The sequence below is a fragment of the Danio rerio genome, chromosome 2, assembly GCF_052040795.2.
Source record: "Danio rerio strain M-AB ecotype USA chromosome 2, GRCz13ab, whole genome shotgun sequence".
NCBI classification, from domain to species: domain Eukaryota; kingdom Metazoa; phylum Chordata; class Actinopteri; order Cypriniformes; family Danionidae; genus Danio; species Danio rerio.
Genome location: NC_141022.1, coordinates 27,481,111 through 27,501,958, shown reverse-complemented (window position 1 = coordinate 27,501,958; position 20,848 = coordinate 27,481,111). Strand labels below are relative to the sequence as shown.

General features: G+C 33.9%; 1 protein-coding gene across 1 annotated transcript; it reads right to left on the bottom strand.

Moving 5' to 3' along the window:
* Nucleotides 1-10,234: 10,234 nt before the first annotated feature.
* Nucleotides 10,235-20,519, bottom strand: vopp1a (VOPP1 WW domain binding protein a). The gene is given in 5 exon segments (NM_001115072.2): nucleotides 10,235-14,642; nucleotides 16,169-16,302; nucleotides 16,456-16,533; nucleotides 18,272-18,330; nucleotides 20,354-20,519. Coding segments are annotated over 5 exon segments (480 nt in total). The 5' UTR covers nucleotides 20,399-20,519; the 3' UTR covers nucleotides 10,235-14,478.
* Nucleotides 20,520-20,848: the final 329 nt, after the last annotated feature.

Sequence of the window (20,848 nt, the reverse complement as noted above, 5' to 3'; positions counted from 1 at the left end):
AGCTGTAAAAAGAAAAGGGGAAAAAACTAAATTATCTCTAAAAAATTTACATATCTCGGTATAAAGCTTTTTTTTTTCACTTCCAGACCTCCTTAAAAATGATCATCACTTAGAAAATGAGTGAATTAGTGCATTTTACAAAATTAATAAAAGCTAATGAGTGATGGGCTTAAAAAAGATCAGAATTAGGACTTGCACAATAATTATGCAGACACTGTAGTCATTAAGCCGCAGTGTATCTTGTAGATGTATCGTGTCGCTCAGTCTGTATTTGGTCAAGCTAAGCAATAAGTGCTCCTTTATTGATTACTGATTATTTTATTATTGAGGCAAAAAGAGCACTGAGAGTAAATGAATGTGTTTTATGTCTCTCATCAAACTCTCATCTCCCAACATTTCTCTCCTTTTTTTTTAGAAAGTCTATAGACACTTTAGAGAAATGTGTCTTTATTCTGTCTGCCATATATAAAGCAGGAAGGATCTTTAGGGGTGTCTTTTATCTTTAACAGTCCAGACAGATAGAAATCTTAACACTATTTAAAAATGAGTGCATAAAAATAGGATAGTTTACCTGAAAGTGAACAATTTCATCATTTGCTCGTACTCATGTCATTCCATTGACTTTTACTCATCTCCAAAATGCAAATGCAGACCTTTTTAATGAAACCTCTTTTGTATTGTGTCTGTCGTTTCAAAGAATTAGTTCATCCAAAAATGACAACTCTGTAACTGATTGTCGTTCCAATCCCCTGAGTTTATCTTCAGAAAACAAATTAAGCTTTTTTAAATCAAGTCCGAGAGCTCTCATTCTCTATAGACCACAAGAGTCCCGACCCAAAAAAGGAACCAAAAGCTTTGTCAAAGTATTCCATGTGGCTTTAATTGTTCAACTGTAATCACACGAAGCTTCGAGAAGACAAGCACTGTATGGCCCATAGTAATCGTTCACCCTGATATGAGCCATTAAACAGAAAAACAAAGTCATTTTACAGTTTTTGGTTACTTTACTGGATTTTGATTGTCTATGAAGGATGAGGGAGCTCTCAGATTTCATCTAAAATACCGTCATCTGTTTTCCAAATAGTCTCTGGGTATTGGAATGACAGGAAGGTGAGTAATTCAATATTTTCAGGTTGAACTAACCCTTTAAAGTAGTGTTTCTGAACCACGTTCCTGGAAAACCACCAGCTCTGCACATTTTCCATGTCTCCTTAACCAAACACACCTGATTCAGATCATCAGCTCATTAGCAGAGACTAAAAGGCCTGTTATGGGTGTGACAGACAAAGGCGACATACAAAACATGCAGTGTTGGTGGTCCTCCAAGATTGTGGTTGAGAAACACTGCTTAGAAGTACTTGTAGCCAATGTTTTGACACTTCAAAACCTGTGCTCATCTTTGAGAAACCAGAGCAACATCTGTCCATCTTTTGAAAAACATGCACTCGTCTTCGAAACACACAAATTTTTCATAAAGCCTGAGAGATTTTAAAAGTCTGTGATCAAAACGTTGACACTTATTTTCAAAACACACTGTTTTTTAAAGCCAGTGTAGCCAAATGTTTGACATTCTAGAGATTTGCTCATATTCAAAAGACAAATTAAAAATTTTTAATTAAATAAAAGAAATTTCTCCAAACCTGTTGGGAGTTAAATCTAAAAGCATGTAACTAAAACTGGTGCTTCAAAAACCTGAGATCTTTTGAATGAAATCTTAGTGGTTTTTGTCTATTCAACCAAAACCTTGCACCCACTTTAAATGCTATCACTAGATTGAATGAGCGTTATCAGTGGTTATCAGCTGATAGATATGGGCCAGTGGGGGCCTTCTGCGTCTACTAGTAGGCTCAGAAGGCTGTTATCATCCATCCACATGGTTAATCAGCTATACTAATAGAGAAGACTCCAGATCTATTTTTACATCACTGTGATGGTTAAGTTGGAGCTGGGGTAGATATTAATAAAATACAATTAATGGGAAATTTAAGAAGTTATATGAATAAATCTCATGGTTAATTAGTTATACCAATAGAGAAGACTCCAGATTCAGATCTGTTTTTACATCACTGTGACTGTTTGGTTTAGGGTTGGGTTATTGGTAGACGTTAATAAAAAATCAATCAATTGGAAATTTAATAAATAATATAAATAATTCTCATTAACTTCCGGCCGCAGCAGTATGCAATCTATAGCTGATTAACCATGTGGATGGATGATAACAGCTTTCTGAGCCTACCAGTAGGCCCAGAACGTCCCTACTGGCCTATATCTGCACTGAAAAAAAGTGTTGCATTCAGAATTGTTGCAATTTGTGTTGAATTTAAACAAACAAATTAAGTTTAATAATGTTCAACTTAATTTGTTTGTTTAAATTCAACACAAATGAATTCTTTACAACCACTTAACGTAAATCCAAGGATTAAATCCAAGGAATCTGAATATTTTTTTCAGTGCATCAGCTACTGATAACATCCATTAAATCAAGTAGCATTTGAATTGGCTAAACCTTGAAATATAGATGATGTACTCCTCTCTTTTTCTATAAAACCTCATTGATTTCTGTTCATGAAGAACATCTTTGTCACAGAAATCAATACAAATTGAGCTATCACATCTCTTCAGAAGACTTTTGAACTCAAATGCTCTATCAATGTCAATTCCATCTGTAAAATTCAGGAACTTTAAAGGTTCATGAACATTTTAAAGCATTAAAGTTCAAATTTGATGAATGTTTAGTGGACTGAATGGAATGGATTTTTAAAAAAATACTTGTGTTGCAAAGATTAAAAAAGAAGCACAGTTTTGGAATGGCATGAGAGTAAATAATCTGAATTTTCATTTCTTCATCTCCAACAATCACCAGCTGCCTTCAGTACATTTTACTAGTCAAAGATTCAATCAGAACTCTAGTTTACTGTAGAGGCCTACATAATTTCAGCCATTTTTACCAATTTTCTTACGTCAACTGTATTAGGAAACGTGACTCGTGCAGTATTTTCAATGTGTGTTTAGGAATAGGGTCACTGTCACTCTACAGTAGCACCACACTGTCCTGCAACCCACACTGGAACGAACCCAATCAGTCAATCAATCAATTGCACAAAACATCAGGAAATGATGTGGGAAGCCACCAGTAAGAGTTACGCTGTGATATGCAATCTCACTGTGTTCTCCAGTGCAATACAAGTGCCTCGCTTTTTTAAGGAAATCACAAACTCTTGGTAGCTCCAACTTCGCACATACTGAAGGAATCTGTATTATTACCTGATAGTTGAAGGTCATACCTCTTGTTCATTCCAAGGTTTTGAACAAACGTTGTCATATGAATCATTCCAGAAGCCTTTTTATATTCAGTGCCTACAATATTGTCGGTGGAAAAAAATGTAAGTTATTTCGGGGGGTTTCAGTCACGTTGAAGCAGACATCTTACACTACAGTGCAACACCCAAACATAACTCATGTCAAAGCATTATACCTCTTTGGACCAATCATTTACCTCGGTGTACATAACGGTTTGTTCATTTGATTTGTACAAAGTGAAAGCGGTTTGCATTGTTTGTTTGTTTTGTCAGTGATAGTATTGTATTGCTCTCTATATACTTTTAATGTTTGGGAGTCGTGAGAAAGCCTTATTTTATTTTTCTCAATGTCACGTTGTCATTCAGAGTAGAGTTTTCACAGGTCATGCCGAGTTGAATTAGTTTCATGATGAGATGAAATACTGAGAATAAGAATGCTTAAGGATGTCTACTAAGTATAGCTTTGTTATTGTCTGTATGTTGTAAATTTGAAATCCATGTTAATAAAGAAAAAAAAGTTCATTATCTTGGAGAAGGCCAACTTTTACAGTGAACTTTTTTTCACTCTCATTCAGAGAATGGATAGTTTTTAATACTCATGTCCAGGGCTTAAGTTGAAATCTGATCCAGCACCTCATTTTACCGATCCCCCTCCTCAACTGCCCTCCTCCCCTCACTTTCCCTTTTCTCCCATTCTTATCGGCTTCAGTAAAGCGTCACGCCTCCACAAGCGCGCGCTTCTTTTTTTTCCTAACTCATCGAGTAACATGAAATTCACATATATTCTAATTTAAGCATGTGTAAGTAATATAAAATGTTTACATATGTGCGAGTTCATTATCGGAGATGTAGAATGCAGGGAAAGCGGTGGCATAATGAGACACTGCAGCACTGCTGAAGATTGTTGGTGTTTACAGCAGTTTGACTGATAAATCTGAATTTGTAGCTAAATTGTTAACAGTGCCAAACAGCATTTCTCGTTGTTTACATCCTTATTTACATCCTCGCAACAATATACCGTTAATGCTAGAAACTGTGCATGCAATTGATCAATTTTACCAAATTAAAAATACTCACAGGTTGAGGCTCACAATCCACAGCTCCAACTATTATGGTTGTAGCTGCTCCTTCTTTGAGTTTTCAGCCAAATCCAGCACTGAACTGGTAGAGATTTTGAAAGCTGTCTTTTGTCAAATGCTAGCTATATATTTTCTGAAACAAATTCAACTGTAAGCACCTCTGACTTTGTATCGTATCCTTTGGAAGCCCAAATACAGAAACAGAATGAGCTCTGTGGAAATAGCAGTGTTTGGACGGCATTTTAGCTTTCTCTGCTGTAACATTACAGTGTCTCTGGCCACACCCCTTCACTGTGCAGGGTGTGTGCGTGGTATATACGTGTAACCGGAAACCCTTGTGATCTCACTAGCCCGGACGTATTTTTTGTAGTCCCCAAACTTCGTTCTCTTTAGGCTTTGCTAAGCTAACTCTGTAAAAGCCATTGTCTCCCTTTGCATTAAACTATGAACACACAGCTAGATTACACATCAACTAGAGTTTAAAATATGATATCGTAGTGGACCAGCCCTTTATGTTGCTACTTTTAAAAATTATTTTTACTGCTTGTTCAAACTACTTACGTAAAATGAGCTGAAACAACACAATTCTTGATATTTTTGGGACAACTGAATTGTTTTATGTCCACATAACTTTAAGTTAACTTACTTGGTTTGTGTTGGGACAACATGGTCAAGTTGTGAGGAACCCTGCATTTTTTACAGTGTTGCACATTAAAAAAGACTTATGAAAATGTATTTTATATATTTAGAATAAGAAATGTACAAATATTCTTCATAGAACATGACCTTTACTAAATATTGTAATGATTTATGCCATCAAAGAAAAAAACAATAAAATGTTAGAAGTTTATTGTAATAAAATACATGTAACATAAGACATATGGTTTTGTGATGGTCACATATAATGAATATTAGCATGATGCCTTTTTTCTGAGATATTGTATGCTTTTTTACTTTAATATATCTGCTTATACTTTACATTCAGGTTTCAGTAGTTGGTTTATTTGCTAACCTAAACTATATATGAACAGCATTCAATAATCTTTGTTTGGATTAAACTCCAAAGTGTCTCTTGTGCCAGCTGGTAGCACAAGTTAATGTCCTGCAAGTTACACATAAACTAACAATGAAACCATTTTCACCAGCTAATGTTAGCAAAGATGAATAAATACTGTAATGATAGTTTTATTCTTCGTTTATTTGGGTAAATACATTACTTATAGAACTTATATAAAGTGCCATAAATCTTTTACTCTGAATGACGATGTTAATGACGATCATCTTGCTCATTTTGAAATATTATTTTTCTAACGTTATTAAAAAAGTATACTTATATCAAAAGAGAGAATAAGTGCAGCATAATACTTTATCAGTGAAACAGAGAAGTCCTTAAGGAAGAAACCACTGTATCATGACACTTAATAGTTTCAACACTTTATAAGAAAAGTCTGTCTTCAAATGAATTATGCATGAGGTTTTTAGTGGAAAAAAATTGCATCGTCTGTCATCCTTTATCTGGATGCAACAAAATATTCTGCCTCACTGCAAAGGTCAGAATGTTAAAGAGATTCACTTCAGTTTGGCAGTCCAAATAACAACGTTAAGAGGTTTACATCTAAGTGTTGCTTCAATATCAATACAAGTATAATGCAGTACTGTTATACTCCAATCCACAGGCAGTAAGTCCAGTCTCTGTTTTACATTTGAGAGAGAATGAAGATCTCAGTGTGTGTCGATCATTGACACATATTGTATGCGTTATATTTTTGAGGATTGCTCTAATTCTATTACAAACACAATAACAGATTTTGATAATTGCCTTTTCCTATTTTTATTAGGTAAGCTGGGTCAGGGGAAATTTCCAATCGACAATGAAGAAATAAGCACTTTTTATTTATTAATCAAAGTTTGGTTACTAACACAAACAAACAAACTACACTCAAAAAAAATACAGGTTTGTTCGAACTAAGTATTTTAAATAAGCTGAAACAACACAATTCTTGGATTTTTTAGGGGTACAAATAAAAAAAATTTGTACTAGTACTAGTACTAGTACTGCTCTATGTTGTCCAAACACAAATCCATTGTGTGGAACCCAGCATTTTATACAGTGTATATAAGAAAAACTGGTCAAGGTCAGAAAGCCTGAAGGATATATACTGAAATTCTGTAGGGAAGAATGCTCTCCAATCTCTTTACAGGTTTCCTTGGAGCACATCAGGCATTAAAGAAGAATTATGACCTACAGAATTTTCCTTTTTGTGTAAAATTTTTAATGCCAATGTATGGTTTGATTTGGCACATTTGGAATCATAAGACCAATAATAAGCAGCACAAGTGTTTTCACTTTAAGTTTAGTTCAGTTTGTAGTACAAATTTATACAATCACATTCATAGAGTTTTGTAACAAGCTAAAATATACATGACGGTTAGTTAAAAGTGGACCTTCATTCATTACTTTTTGTTATTATTATTACTATTATTTTGAATAATATAATTCATATTTAATTATCATCTTGTACAATAATTGTTTTCCTGTGTTAAGCATATTTTGCTGTTTGTTTAAACTACTTATTTAAAATAATCTAAAACAACACAATTCTTGAGATTTTTTTAGGCACAACTTTACTGTTTTATGTTCAATTCACTTAAATTTGTAAAAATAAAATTAAAAACTAATAAGCTAACTTAAGTCCTTCATGTTGTCCTAACACTATTCGGATCATTTTTTTACAGTGTACCATGATTTTATGTTCATGTGACAATGATACTAAAATGTTAACCTCTGAAACAAATAACATTTTTAAATATACTAATAAAGGAAGGGCTACATTAAATGCTAATAAATTCTATCAATATTTCACTAAATTGCTGAGCACTTAACTGCGTTTACATTATCAGCTCCACACAATGAAGTCACTGCTGTTGTCACTCTGTGTTGAGCGTCCCAGTTGCTGTTCAGGTTTTGCAGGCATCTCAAGGGGTCGAGGTGCATTGGAAGTCAACCAACTCAATTATTTTTCTTTCGAAACACTTCAGAATCTACCCGCTTCTTGTACCTAGAAACAACACAACAATCATGGCTGAGGAAACTGGAGAAGCGGAACGAATGCCTCTCATCGAGGAAACACACAGAAAAACTGATTCCAGAAGAAATTTGATCATAATAAAAGCACTGCACACTGCAAACTTTTTACTTGAAGAGGTGTTCAAAAGACGAAAGCCTTTATAATTATTACAACACATGTCATGATTCATGAATATTAGTAAAGTTTTATGCATGTGTCAGAATCAGAAATGATTCCAAACTCAGGAAGATTCATCTACTGAGATTTAATGTGCTTGCAGCAAAGGAAAAATACAGAAGAAACGCAAGAGGTTCCATTCTGGCTGCTTAAGGACATTCATTCAGGACAGTTTTTACACAGGCATACAAACAGATGATGAAGCATTGTCTTTAATCATTAGTCTAAACAGTTTGTTTAGTTAAATCCTATTGATCATATCATCAAATCATTGTCATGACACTTTTGAACACCTCGATTGTTTGGATCAGCTGTGTTTGATTTGGATTGGAGCAAAACTGTGCGGAGCTGCAGCACTCAAGGAACTGAGTTTCAGATTTATGGTCTAAACAGTTCGGTAGAATCCTGTCATATAATCAAATATAACTACATTTACATGAACATCCATTATTCAAATGATTTGCTTTAGTCTAATTAAGAGAATAATAAGACTAAGGTGTTTACATGAGTTGCTTTTTGAGTGTTACTTTCAGCACCCTATTTGCATTTCCTCCGGAGTTTCATGCAATTTCAGTAATAATTCGATTAAGGTGTTTTCATGCCTGTGCTGTACTTCAGCGATGCGACCAAATTTGGCATACTCCACGTCTAAATTGGATTTGTCTTTAGTTCGATTAGTTCCTTAATCTGATGAAATTAATCAAAAATCACTGTTTAACTCCTAATCGAAGTATTGTCTTAATCGCATTAAATCAAATGATTGGTGTCCATGTAAATGTAGTGTCAGCTCAATATTCCAGCAACTGGCACCATCCAACCATTCAGCTGATTGTAAACTACAGTTAAGCAAGAAGCACATGCATAAATAACATTAACTTTGGGTTTCTAAAAGTCTAGTTTTTGGTTTTTAAAAGTATACATATATAAAAAGAATATAAATACAACATATGGACCTTGTTTGAGATGTCTTTGTTATGACAACTTGAGATAAACCAAATACATCATAACCTGTCTTTATAATGTCAAGTTGACATTACCCAGACACGAAAACTCATCATAAATCTGTCATAAACATAATAGTCATGAGGCCATTAAAATAGCAGTAACTTTAATATTTTTCATGACGACAGCTACAGTGGTACAAATGGAATTTGTCATTAAAATGTCATCAAATGTTTTCAAATGTTAATGATTATTTATAATTTATTTATATTGTTTATATTGTAATAAATTCATTTAACAGAGTATTGACATTTTTAATGAGAAATTGTAAGTACAAATTAATTTTGTTCCACTGGAAAAAAGTGATCAGAAAAATATTTATGAAAATATCATGTCTGTCATGTTTATGACAGATTTATGACAAGATATGTTGTCTTGTTAATGTCAAGCTTTCACAACAAAGACATCTCAATGTCATCTTTGCATGCTTGCCATCGAATGCTTTCATTATAGATGTGTGCATTTTTAACGAGACACATTATTAATTATTATGTTTTTAACTTATTTAATCAAATGAAAAATCCCTTATCTTTACATCCCAAATGATGAGAGGTGTCTTCGAATTACAAATGACATAACTAAGCAAATGACTCTTAATGACAGTTGTCATATGCATGCATGAAATCTCATTCATAATCATGACGTGGGTCATGACATGATCATAAAGGTGTCACGACAGTCTTATGAACACCCTCTTCAAGTAAAGTGTTACCCACTGAATATTTTACAGTATGATATTTCACAAACTGAGACCTTGCTTATTTATTTTGCTGATTGTTGCAAATTTCTTTTTGTCTTTGCAAAGTTCATATGCAGACAAGATAAATTGAAATCGCTGGGTAAATCAAGTAAACAGAAGTGAATAAACATCTAAATCTTTGCTTTCCAAACATTTCCTCTGCATTTTCATCTGGAACATCTGTCTGTTTGTTGTATTTCATGCTGTGTCTGTTTCTCAGGGCTGTCTGTATGTGTTTTGAAGGTAAATAGATTGAACTCATCAACATTCTGGACGGTGGACGGTCTCTGTGCTCTGTTGTACTCAAACTTTTATGAAGTCTGCATTATAAATAAGTGAGAGGAGCTGAAGGTCACACAAATGTTGTCCTGTCTGTTTCAGAGGCCTCAAGTGTCTTGAAGCACATATAAGACACATCCTACATCCTGCGCTTTCAGTGAATGCTCCAGCAGTTTTGTGTTACCTGTATTTCTATCAACTGCACAGGTGATGGCACTCATCGATGAATGAATCCTTCAAGTTTCTTTTCATTGAATAGAGTTTCATTGTAACAGACAGCATCATGAAATCTACGAAGATATGGAGTGGATTTTCCGAACGAACTGGATGAAGTGGATTTTCAAGATCAAATTATTGAAACAAAAAGCTACTTGTTTTATTTCAATGTCTATATATGGAATAAAATAGTCATTGGCCTATAAATGGGGTAAAAATGCAGAATTATGAGATGTTACATCACAATTTTGAGGGTAAAAAGTTCAAGTTGTTAGATAAGTTCTGAAAGGGGGGGGGGGGGGAGTATGTAAACCAGGAATCTGTGAGATAAACTGTAAGATAAAAGTGTGACTGAAAAACAATGAACCGAATCTTTAAATCAGTATCAGCAAATTCAATTCACGTTTATTTGCATAGCACCTTTCAAAATAATTCTTCTTCCAAACATTTACAAAAGGTGCAAATTATTGCATTACAATCAAAATCAGTGTGAGTAGGGTGGACAGTACAGCCATCAAGTGTATTCATACAGCAGTCAATCTGCATTTATATGATACATTGTACTTTTTCAAAAAGGTGAGTAAAAAAGTAATGTTGACTACATTTAAAACAAGAGGAAACCCATTGCCTGAAAAAGAAGTAAATAAAATATGTGGAAAATTACACTTTAAAAAAATTCATAATTTTACGGTTTAAATAATAACAGCTGTTAAATTACAGACACTTACCATAAAATTATGAATATTAAATTGCAGAAGTTTACCAGAAATTTAAATTTAAGGACATTTCTGTAATTTAATATCCGTTATTTTACGGTATATTTCTGTGATTTAACGGCTGTTATTTTACGTCATAAATTAAGTATTTTAAATTCTAAAATTACGGATTTTTTTACAGTGTATAAAAATAAAGCCAACTTAAAATTACAACGAGTCTACTTACTTTTTTAAGTAAATCAACATAACGCTTTTAAGGCCACGGGTTACCTCACTTTTATAAAGTTGCCATGAAATCAAGATGTATTATTCTTTTTGTATATGTTCTAGCACTTGGTATAAACTATGTATCAGTGCAATTTATTATTTTATTAAAAAAAATAAAATAAAAAAAATTCTCTATTTTGTTAGCAACGCCTATCTTCCAACAATCCAATCGTTTCCCATTGGATGAAACTGAGCACCGCCCTACATTTTTTTCTAATTTCAGAAATCATTTCAATCAACCCAGTCTCATTGGAAAAATGTAGCCAGGGATACATTTGTGAGAACAGAGAAATATCTATCCTGCACTACATCAGTTTTTGCTTTAACAAATCCACTAGTGATGATCTTAATAATGTGTTACTGGGGCATGTTTTCTCATACAGGTTTTTTTTTTTTTTTTTGCAAATCCCCCAGAGGCTGCTGTGTACAACTCTGCCTATCTAAGGCCCAATCCCAATTCTCTCCCTTAGCCCTTCCTTTTTTCCCTACCCCTAGTTTTGCGCATTCACTTGAAGGGGTAGGGGTGTCCCAAATATTTTTAGCTTAAAGGTGTAGGGCTTAGGGGAAGGGCTAGATAGCCCTTGAAACTGAGATTTTCAGGACGACACTCGAAACCAAGAGAGTAAGAAAATTAAATAACGGCGTTCATGTTTTAGCATTATGCTTTAAAAAAAGTTCAAATAAAAACCGCTAAATTTGGCTATCTATAATCCATTATAATACCTCCTGTATAGCAGTGCCACAAGATACTTTCACATCTGAAACTCGATGACACTCCAATCACCTGTCAGAAAAGTCTAGTGGCTGGGAATGGCTTTTTTACAGTGTCTGCTATAATGTTAACGTTGTTTTCTTGTGTTTACATAGATAAATATGGCCACTAGGTAACAATCTTATTGCCACATTTTTATGATAACATAATACATGCCTTGAGTGATTTCCTGAAAATAAATACTAAAAAATAACACAACTAGAATAACTACAGCAGTCGCGATCATCAATCCCATGGAGTAAGAGATCGCGATGACACATGATGACGTGTGCAGGTGCTATAGTTCTGTCCCATTTCTTAGGGGTAGGGGTAAAAATAGAATTGGGATTGGGCCTAAATGTCCTTCTCTCACATGTCCATCAGAGAAGCCGGTCGACTTGTCATTATGCACAATGTATCAGTTTGATATCAACTGACTGACTCTACCCCTTCTCTAAACCCAACCAATAGTGTTCTTAAAAGCAAACTAGAGAGAAAAGCTATCACGGCTGTTTGGTTTTACCACGGTATCAACCGCTTTTTTTGTGTGTTTTGTTTAACCTGGTTTCAGAAACCATCCTTTGCTTTTTTTGCGGTGAGCTACCAAGCAAACCAGGCACACTGGACATGCTGTCCATATGGAGGTAAGCAGTCAGAGGTACCACCCTGTAGTACTGTTTTACACACAAAATACATATTTCTTGGTTCTCAAAAATGTATCCCTGAGCACATTTTCCCAATGAGCCGGTGTTTGTTTCAATCGCATTTACATGATGATAGGGGGAAAGGACAATCTGGACTTCAGTTTTTAACTTTAAGTATCATCATGTTTTACAGTGTATATCTATAATATTCTATTTTCTATATTTTTTTCAGTGAAATATGATTTGTGGTGCATTCATAAGTGAACATGGGTCATCTTCTTAAGTGCTTATAACATGGAGTGTTTATAAGAAAGTGTCTGGTGCATATGGAGGAAAGAGTGTGTGTCTTTGTTTTCTTGAGGGGAGAAAAAATCTTTTAAATAGATCTATCAAAACAAAAGCATCAAGATTGTAAGATTTAATCTAAGAGTCACAACATTTGTGTTCAATTGTTTGTTAATTATTTGTGTGTGCTCACAGCCTCCACCTTCCTCATGGATTCAGCGCTGTTCTCAAGGCCTTCGCTTCCGATTCCTTACAGAAATATTGTTTGCTCTAAAAGAATCTACATCAAATATTGCACTCTAGGCTGAAACAAAGTTGCACAAGGCCAGATCTGCCACTATGCCTGATCTGGTCTGAGAAAAGGCTCAAACTGCAGCAGGATTAAGAGGAATGACTTCTTCAAGCATAACTTCTAATGTGCAAGAGCTCTTGAGAGAATGAATGGATATGACCCTGAATGGAACACAATCTCGGATCTAATCAAACTCAATCTCCGACATCAAACTGTGTGCTTTGGTGTCGTTTTATCTTCTGCTTTCTTTTTCACCTTGAACATCCTCAGAGGCGCTTCTGTAATATTTGTTTCCTGAAGTGAAACTTTCTCTCAGACATATTTCTATATGGCACTCATGATATTCACTCGTCTACATGAGTGTGCAATGGAATAGACAGACCGAAGGGTGTTCAGTCTTTTGGTTTGACTCAATGTTGCATTTATCATCATTTTGAGGATAAAATTATGACATAATGAGATATAAAATGTTGTTGGCATGTGTGCCTCCCTCACAAATACAATAGTAAGTACTGGTAATGCATAGCAGAACTAACTGGGGATTATTACATTGCAGCGCCACCTTGTGGTGCTAATGAATGGTTGATAGTGAAAATTTACAATAAAAATATCTCGTATATTTCTGTTTGACATAAATTAGGATATACACAATTTTTCTTTATAAATTATTAATACAATACTAATATATTTTAGCAAAGATGTGTTGACTAGATCATGCAGAAATTATTTTAAATGTATATGTATATATATATATGTTATTTATTACTGGTATTTCTAATAAATAATTCAGATTTATTAAAGGAATAAAGCAGTGTTGACTAGAAACTTCAGTTGTCCTGTTCCAAATATTTTTTATGTTATTTTAAAAGAAATAATATTAATATATAAAACAAAACAGCGTTGATCAGATATTTCACACATCGTATTTCAAATATATATTATTTAATAATACTACTTCGAATAAATAATACAAATATTTAACAATGCAATAAAGCAGTGTTGACTTGAAAATTCAGCCGTTATAAAAATATTTAATTAATATTATTTCAAAATTAATCATTTTAATATATTAAACAAAGCAGTGTTGTATCATATTTCAAAGCATCATATTTCAGATATATTTTATCAGAATTATTTCTAAATTGTAATACTGAAATAATAAATAATATATATTCAAAGAATTATTTGAATTATTCATGTATGCAAAATATATAGAACTTTCATTTTTATTAAGAAAAAAAAAAACATTCCACTGTGAATTTGATTTATATAACTTATGGATACAGATAATAAAATGATTCAGTAATTTATTTTTAAAAAACTCTAGTAATTGGTATAATCAAATCTAAAATGCAGCAGTTCTTACTAAAGCTACTGTACAAGTTTAGAACACATACCAGACACTGAAGTGCATTTTTACACCCTTCAAAAACGAGGAACTTTAAACTTTTGAACCTTTAAACCTTTTGGTTTTCTATGCTGACAAAGAAATGGAAGCCATTTCAATCTTTTCATTTTTGTTTTGTATTCTTACATTTGTTCCAGTTTGTTTCCTCCAGTCTTGTCTGAGCTGTTGAGCTGTGTCAGTGTCTTGAAGGCTGTAAGTAAAGGTCACAGTGCTGTAGGGTTGATCCTCAGGACTCAGTGTTCTCCTGCTGATATTTCTATTTTTTCTGTGAGTCCTGCATGACCTGCTCATATGAAGGAGGAGGATGATGAGGATGAGGACCCTGGCTGTAGTAGGAAAGCGCACTCACTGCAGGGAAGACAGTGGAAATGACTGCGGTTTCTGAGTCTCCATAACTGTGAAAGCCAGGCTGACGCAGGCCTATTAATAACCACAGCAGATCACAGCACATCAGTGACTTATCCACCATTTCCATCCCCCCTCATGATGCTTTGGTTAATTATGGGAGCAACTTCTGCTAAACTAACAAATCTGAAGAAACATAACATGGTGAACAATGAACACACACTCTCAGATTTAAAAGTACTAGAGCTGTCACTTAACCTTTCAAAAGGTACACATTTGATCCCAAAGAATCCATTTTAGTGCCGTAAAGAATAGTTCACCCAAAAATTACCTCATAATTTATTCTCCCTCATGTGGTTTTAAACCTTTAGGAGTTTCTTTCTTCTGTTGAAATCAAAGAAAGGGTTTATTTGAAGAATTCCGGTTGAATTCTGTTTGTTTTTTTTCCCTACCATTAAAGTCGATGAGTCTTGGCAACCAGCAAAACCACATGAGTGAATGTAAATGATGAGCTAATTTAAATTTTTGGATGAACTTTTCTTTAAAGGTACATATTAGTACCTAAAAGGTACACAAGAGTACCTCTTGAATATGTTAGGTAATAATAGCAAACATGGACCATTTAAATACAAATGGGTTCCTTCAGAAAAGGTACTGCCCCCAAGTGACAGCTCTCACACTCTACAATTAATTCGGAGATTGCAGTTATGCTTATGCTAACATCACATTAAAATATCAATCGTAATGTTATTTTTATGACAAAAAATAAAGCACAAAGTAAAACATACACTGAAAAAAAGTATCAGTTGACTTTAATTTTAAAATGTGAGTGAACTCATTGCCTTAAAATTATTATGTAAATGAACTGTGATTTAAAAAATAATAATTAGGCCAACTTAAAAGACAAGTTGACCCAAAAATCAACCCTTTTGTTGATTCAAACCCCTTCGTTCATCTTCGGAACACAAATTAAGATCTTTAGGTGAAATCTGAAAGCATTCCTTATTATCCAAACAAAACACAGACACATCTGAGATATTCGTTCATAGCACAACTAAGTGTAATACGTGAATGTGCGCCTTATACTGACACTAAGGACAAGAAATTGTTGAATCCTTATTTTAGTTTTATGTGAACACTTAAGACTTATTGTAACTTGATATTCAGATTGAACCATCGAAAAAAAAATGGGCTATTTTAATAATTTTTTTTGTATATTTTCTACACACTGAATGAGTGGAGGCCATTGCTGTGTGTGGAGGATTAGAGATCTCTCAGATTTCACCCAAAATAACTTTGTGTTAAGATGAATGACGGTCTAAGGAGTTTGAATCAAGATGAAAGTTAGCAATAAACAACACAATTTAGATTTTTGGGTGAACTAACCCTTTAACAGTTTCAAGTTACAATGGGTTTACACATTTTTTAAAGTAACCAATCGCTTTTTTTCCTCACTCAGTTTTCCTTATGTACTTTGTAGCATGGCCTTATTATATAAAAATAACATGTTTCAGTTCTTGTGAATGGAAATTTCCCAAGTACATCTCACAATATGAAACAGTATAGTTAAGGGTGGGAAAATGTGGATAAGGAGATATTACCAGGTGTTATGATAGGGTTTCTGCTGAAGGCTACAGTAAACTCAGGCCTGTCGGATGGGGGGTAAGGGTGAGCCCTTCTGCGGATGAAGTAGCCAGTGCTGCAGCAGCATAAAATGGCAATAATCAGCAGTAACCTGCAGATCAAAGTCAGCAGAAAATCACTAGAAATGCTCCAATCCAGGGCGAAGATTGATGGTTGTTCCAATTCATTCTTTAAGCCAAGTACATTTTGAACGTAATTTCGTAGGAAACCAAAAATAAAATGAACTTTGAGGCAAGTGACCCACCAGAAATACCATATTCTTTGAACAGCAAGAGCTCGAACGCAGCATTCTGTGCCACAGCAGTCCTCATATGCCTTGCATCTAGAAGAAAAAAACATATTCATCCTCATCCTTTAGCCCTTTTATGGCTTGAAGGTCATGCTGAAATATATATGATAAGCTTAATGTTTTATATACATTCAATAGTGTGAGGCTTTAAATATTATATTAACTAAATACGTTTTATCGATTTCAATTTAGTTAAAAAATAGTTTTTGTAGTAGTTAAGATGTGATTTATTGATAAAGTAGTCAACGTTTGAAGTGGATCAAAAAATGTTTTTTTTAATTGTCCCAAAACAAGAAAAAGTTTTGTTCAATAGTTTTAGACAACTTTTATAAACCTTTTTTAATCCACTTCAAATGCTAACTACTATATTTATTTTTATAATTTCATTCATTAATTAATGTTCTTTTCGTCTTAGTCCCTTTAATAATCAGAGGTCACCACAGTGGAATGAACCGCCAACTTATCCAGTATATGTTTTGATTTTCCAGCTGCAACCCATCTCTGGGAAACCTCCATACACACTCATACACAACTGACAATTTAGCCTACCCAATTCACCTGTACCGCATGTCTTTGGATTGTGGGGGAAACTGGAGCACACGGAGGAGACCCACGCGAACGCAGGGAGAACATGCAAACTCCACACAGAGACGTCAACTGACCCTGCCGAGGCTCGAACCAGCTACCTTCTTGCTGTGAGGCGACAGCACTACCTACTGTGCCACCGCGTCACCCATTTTTATAATATATAATGTAAAACAAATTGGCGACTCGGTGGCGCAGTGGGTAGCACGATCGCTTCACAGTAAGAATGCCACTGGTTCGAGCCTCGGCTGGGCCAGTTGGCATTTCTGCGTGAAGTTTGAATGTTCTCCCTGTGTTCGCGTGGGTTTCCTCTGGGTGTTCTGGTTTTCCCTACAAGTCCAAAGACATGCGGTACAGGTGAATTAGCTATATGCTAAAATTGTCCGTAGTATAAGTGTGTGAATGAGTGCGTATGGGTGTTTTCCAGTGATGGGTTGCAGCTGGAAGCATATGAAACATATGAAGCATATGTGAAACATATGCTGGATAAGTTAGCGGTTCATTCCGCTGTGGTGACCCTAGATTAATAAAGGGACTAAGCCGAAAATAATTTTTTTTTTAAGCTCACGTATATCAGCATTGTATTGAATCAACTAAACTTGAACAAACAAATAAATACAGCCCCAGTGGGCATACAATACATATTTAAAAAGCATTAAACTACATAAAATATAAATATATAAAATCAATTTAGCTAACTTAGCTAAATTAAAACAATATACATTGTATAATGTATTGTACCTCAGAAAAGTCTGCTTATTTATCATAGCATAGGTTTATATATAGTATATTTAAAGGTTTCATTCAGCACAACGCTGCACTTGTGAGGTAAAAGCACATTGATTTGATGATGAATGTGTTGTGTTGAAGTAAAAGTAAGAAGCCTCTGCCGTTCAGTTCAGTCTCACACCTCCTGTGGCGTCTGTCAGCATCCGGCCAAACATGAAAACCAATGATAAATCACTCTCATTCACACCAGCAGAACAGAGAGGCAAAGTTTCTTAGCTAAGTGATTCTCTCAATGGACATCTGAATGAATCATTTAACCACTGTTCTGTTAAGACTAATAAGAACAAAGCTAAAGGGCTGAGTTTGGTGAAGACTATTAAAAGAAAATGCGGCTCCTGCTTCAGTACTTAAAACCATTACTGCCCATTTCAACCTATCATTTGTTTACTGAACTTACATGAAATACACAGGATAATCTCCTTCAAAGTACCAACAGTACTTTTTTTCAGCAACTGTCTGCAAAAGAAGAGATTCTGCTGAGTTTCCAAAATAAAGCAAAAAAAAAAAAGACAAAATAAAGATATTTGTACACTTTTGGATAACATTAAGCAGCCAATCAGTTTCTGAGAAATTCCTAAATTTTGATTTATTAGGTGTGGATTTGAATAAAACGTAATTCTGCTTCAGAAGTTAAAATAAAACTGTTTTGAGCATTTTTCTAGAGCAAAAAGGTGCCATCTGTTCAAATGTGTTTAATTTTAGACAACACAATACTATTGTTTGAACTATAAAAAGGTTTAAGTAATCAATAATCACAACATAAAACATTTGTTTTTCTGACCAACAGTCATTTTCAGAAGAGGAAAAATACATCAGAAATGACCATGTAGTTGAAAATTTGGAAAAAATATTACCTGACATAAATATTAAGATTTTACTCAAAGCCATCCTGTGAATCTAATAAATCCAAAGAAACGTAAAATTTTCAAATGGACTCATACATTTTTTTAGCGATAAGCTCTTAACTGAACCAGTTTGCATTAAAGAACAATGCAAAGCAAAATCAAGATTTGACTAAAAATGTACTCTGAAAAGATCATATCTAATATTTAAAGTAAGACTCTTTCAGCCTTAGTGTTGGCTCTCGTGTTATTTGTCTTTTGTGTCAGACATCCTCATGAAAAAGAATTACCATGTTGTGACACTAGTTTTTCCTGTATAGCCAGTTGGGTCATACAAGCCATTTTGAGACAACTGTGTAAAACTGTGTGTTTTCAGTGATTACAGAAACTACTGATCCAATTTACTTGATGCTGTCATTTATTATTCAGTAAGCAAAAGGTGAACCATACCATTAGAATTTGAATTATTAAGTCTATATTTAATTAACTTTAATATACATAGAGTTCTACTTATACGTACGGACAGAAAAGTCTATTTAGCCTACATAATACTTGTACTCAGTCTTATGGTTGAGATACAGGCTACCTAAAATAGGATAATTTATTCTAATTATACTCATGTATGAGTAACTTATTAAATAGCATATTTTTTATATTTCATATAGTTTACATTACAAATCTCATTTAGCTGATGCAGTTTGTCTTGGATTGTGATGTAAATTTCAGTTTCATTGTAATATGGTTTGGCATTCAGTGCAATACATTTGAATTTTTAAAGACAATCAATATACTTTCAATTTGAATGTGAATTTTGTGTAATCCACTGACGGTAATAAGGTAATTAAACATTTACATTAAACCTAATTTCAGTATGGTTCAATTTTATTTCTAGTGAAATTATTTAAAATAAACCAAACTAAAATTTAATTAAGTTGTACATATATAAATAGTAAACAATATAAAATAAATCAAATAAAAATAAGCAAAATGTTCGCCAGTTTAGTTCTAGTGTCAATTGGTGCTGAAACAGAACATTGACATTAACTACTACATAACAAATACATAAAATATACTTGAACCCAAGTAGAATAAAAGGGATAGTTCACCCTCATTTTTCTTTTTGAAGAAAGTTGGAAACCTGTAACCCTTGACTTCCATTACATTTGTTTTTCCTATATTGAAAAATTTCCAAATTCTTAGTGTTTGATAGACTAAAGAAACTTATAAAGGTTTGGAACGACCGAGTGAGCAAATAATAAGCAAACTGCATTTTCTTTTCTTTTGTGTGTGCGTTTGAAATATCATTTTAATAAAATGAACTTGAAGGACTTTGTAGGCTTTTTTTTTTTTTAACTAAAAAGTTTTTGTTTTGTTACAGTTGAAATGAAAGCCACCACTGATACAATGAAGAAAGAGCTTCTTGTCTTTGTCATAGACAAGAACAATAAACAATGTTTTGTGTTAGCTGAACAGAGAATCTATGTGTGGTAATAATTTATTTTCGTCACATAGCGAGAACGGTATATTAAAACAAATCAAAGTCTTCTTCAAAAACATACGCATTTTATAAAGTTTTACATTATATAAAATACCTTGAAGTGGATAAAACTAAATTTGACTCATATCGCGTTACTCACCTCAGCAAACAAAAGTGTGATGAGGAGGCCGCATATTTGTCGCATCGTGTTCATACACGAGTACAGACCTGAGGTCTTTCCTCAGGACCGGTTACCGGAGAAACCTTAGAATCGGCGTGTTGTTGATCCTCATGTCCTGCACTAGAACACAGTTTTTAGACCCCATGCAAAGCTCGAGCAGCAACTGCCCGTTATACAGTGAGGAGGATCACATCACATGACTGAACATCACAAAGACAGCCTTGTGAAACTTTCCTTTACTTCATCACTGTTTACAGACATACTAAAACGTCACACTAATCACATTCATCACTCGTTCATATCTTCGTTGGATTGTGAGCTTTTATTGGAGTTTTTTTTCTTTTTTTATAAAACCTTACTTCAAGGTGTAAACCAGTAAACAAATCTATAAACTAGTTACACTACTAGCGCAACACACAACTTTTTAATCTAATTATTACAAAAACTCTATTGAGCAATTCCATTTAAATGTCA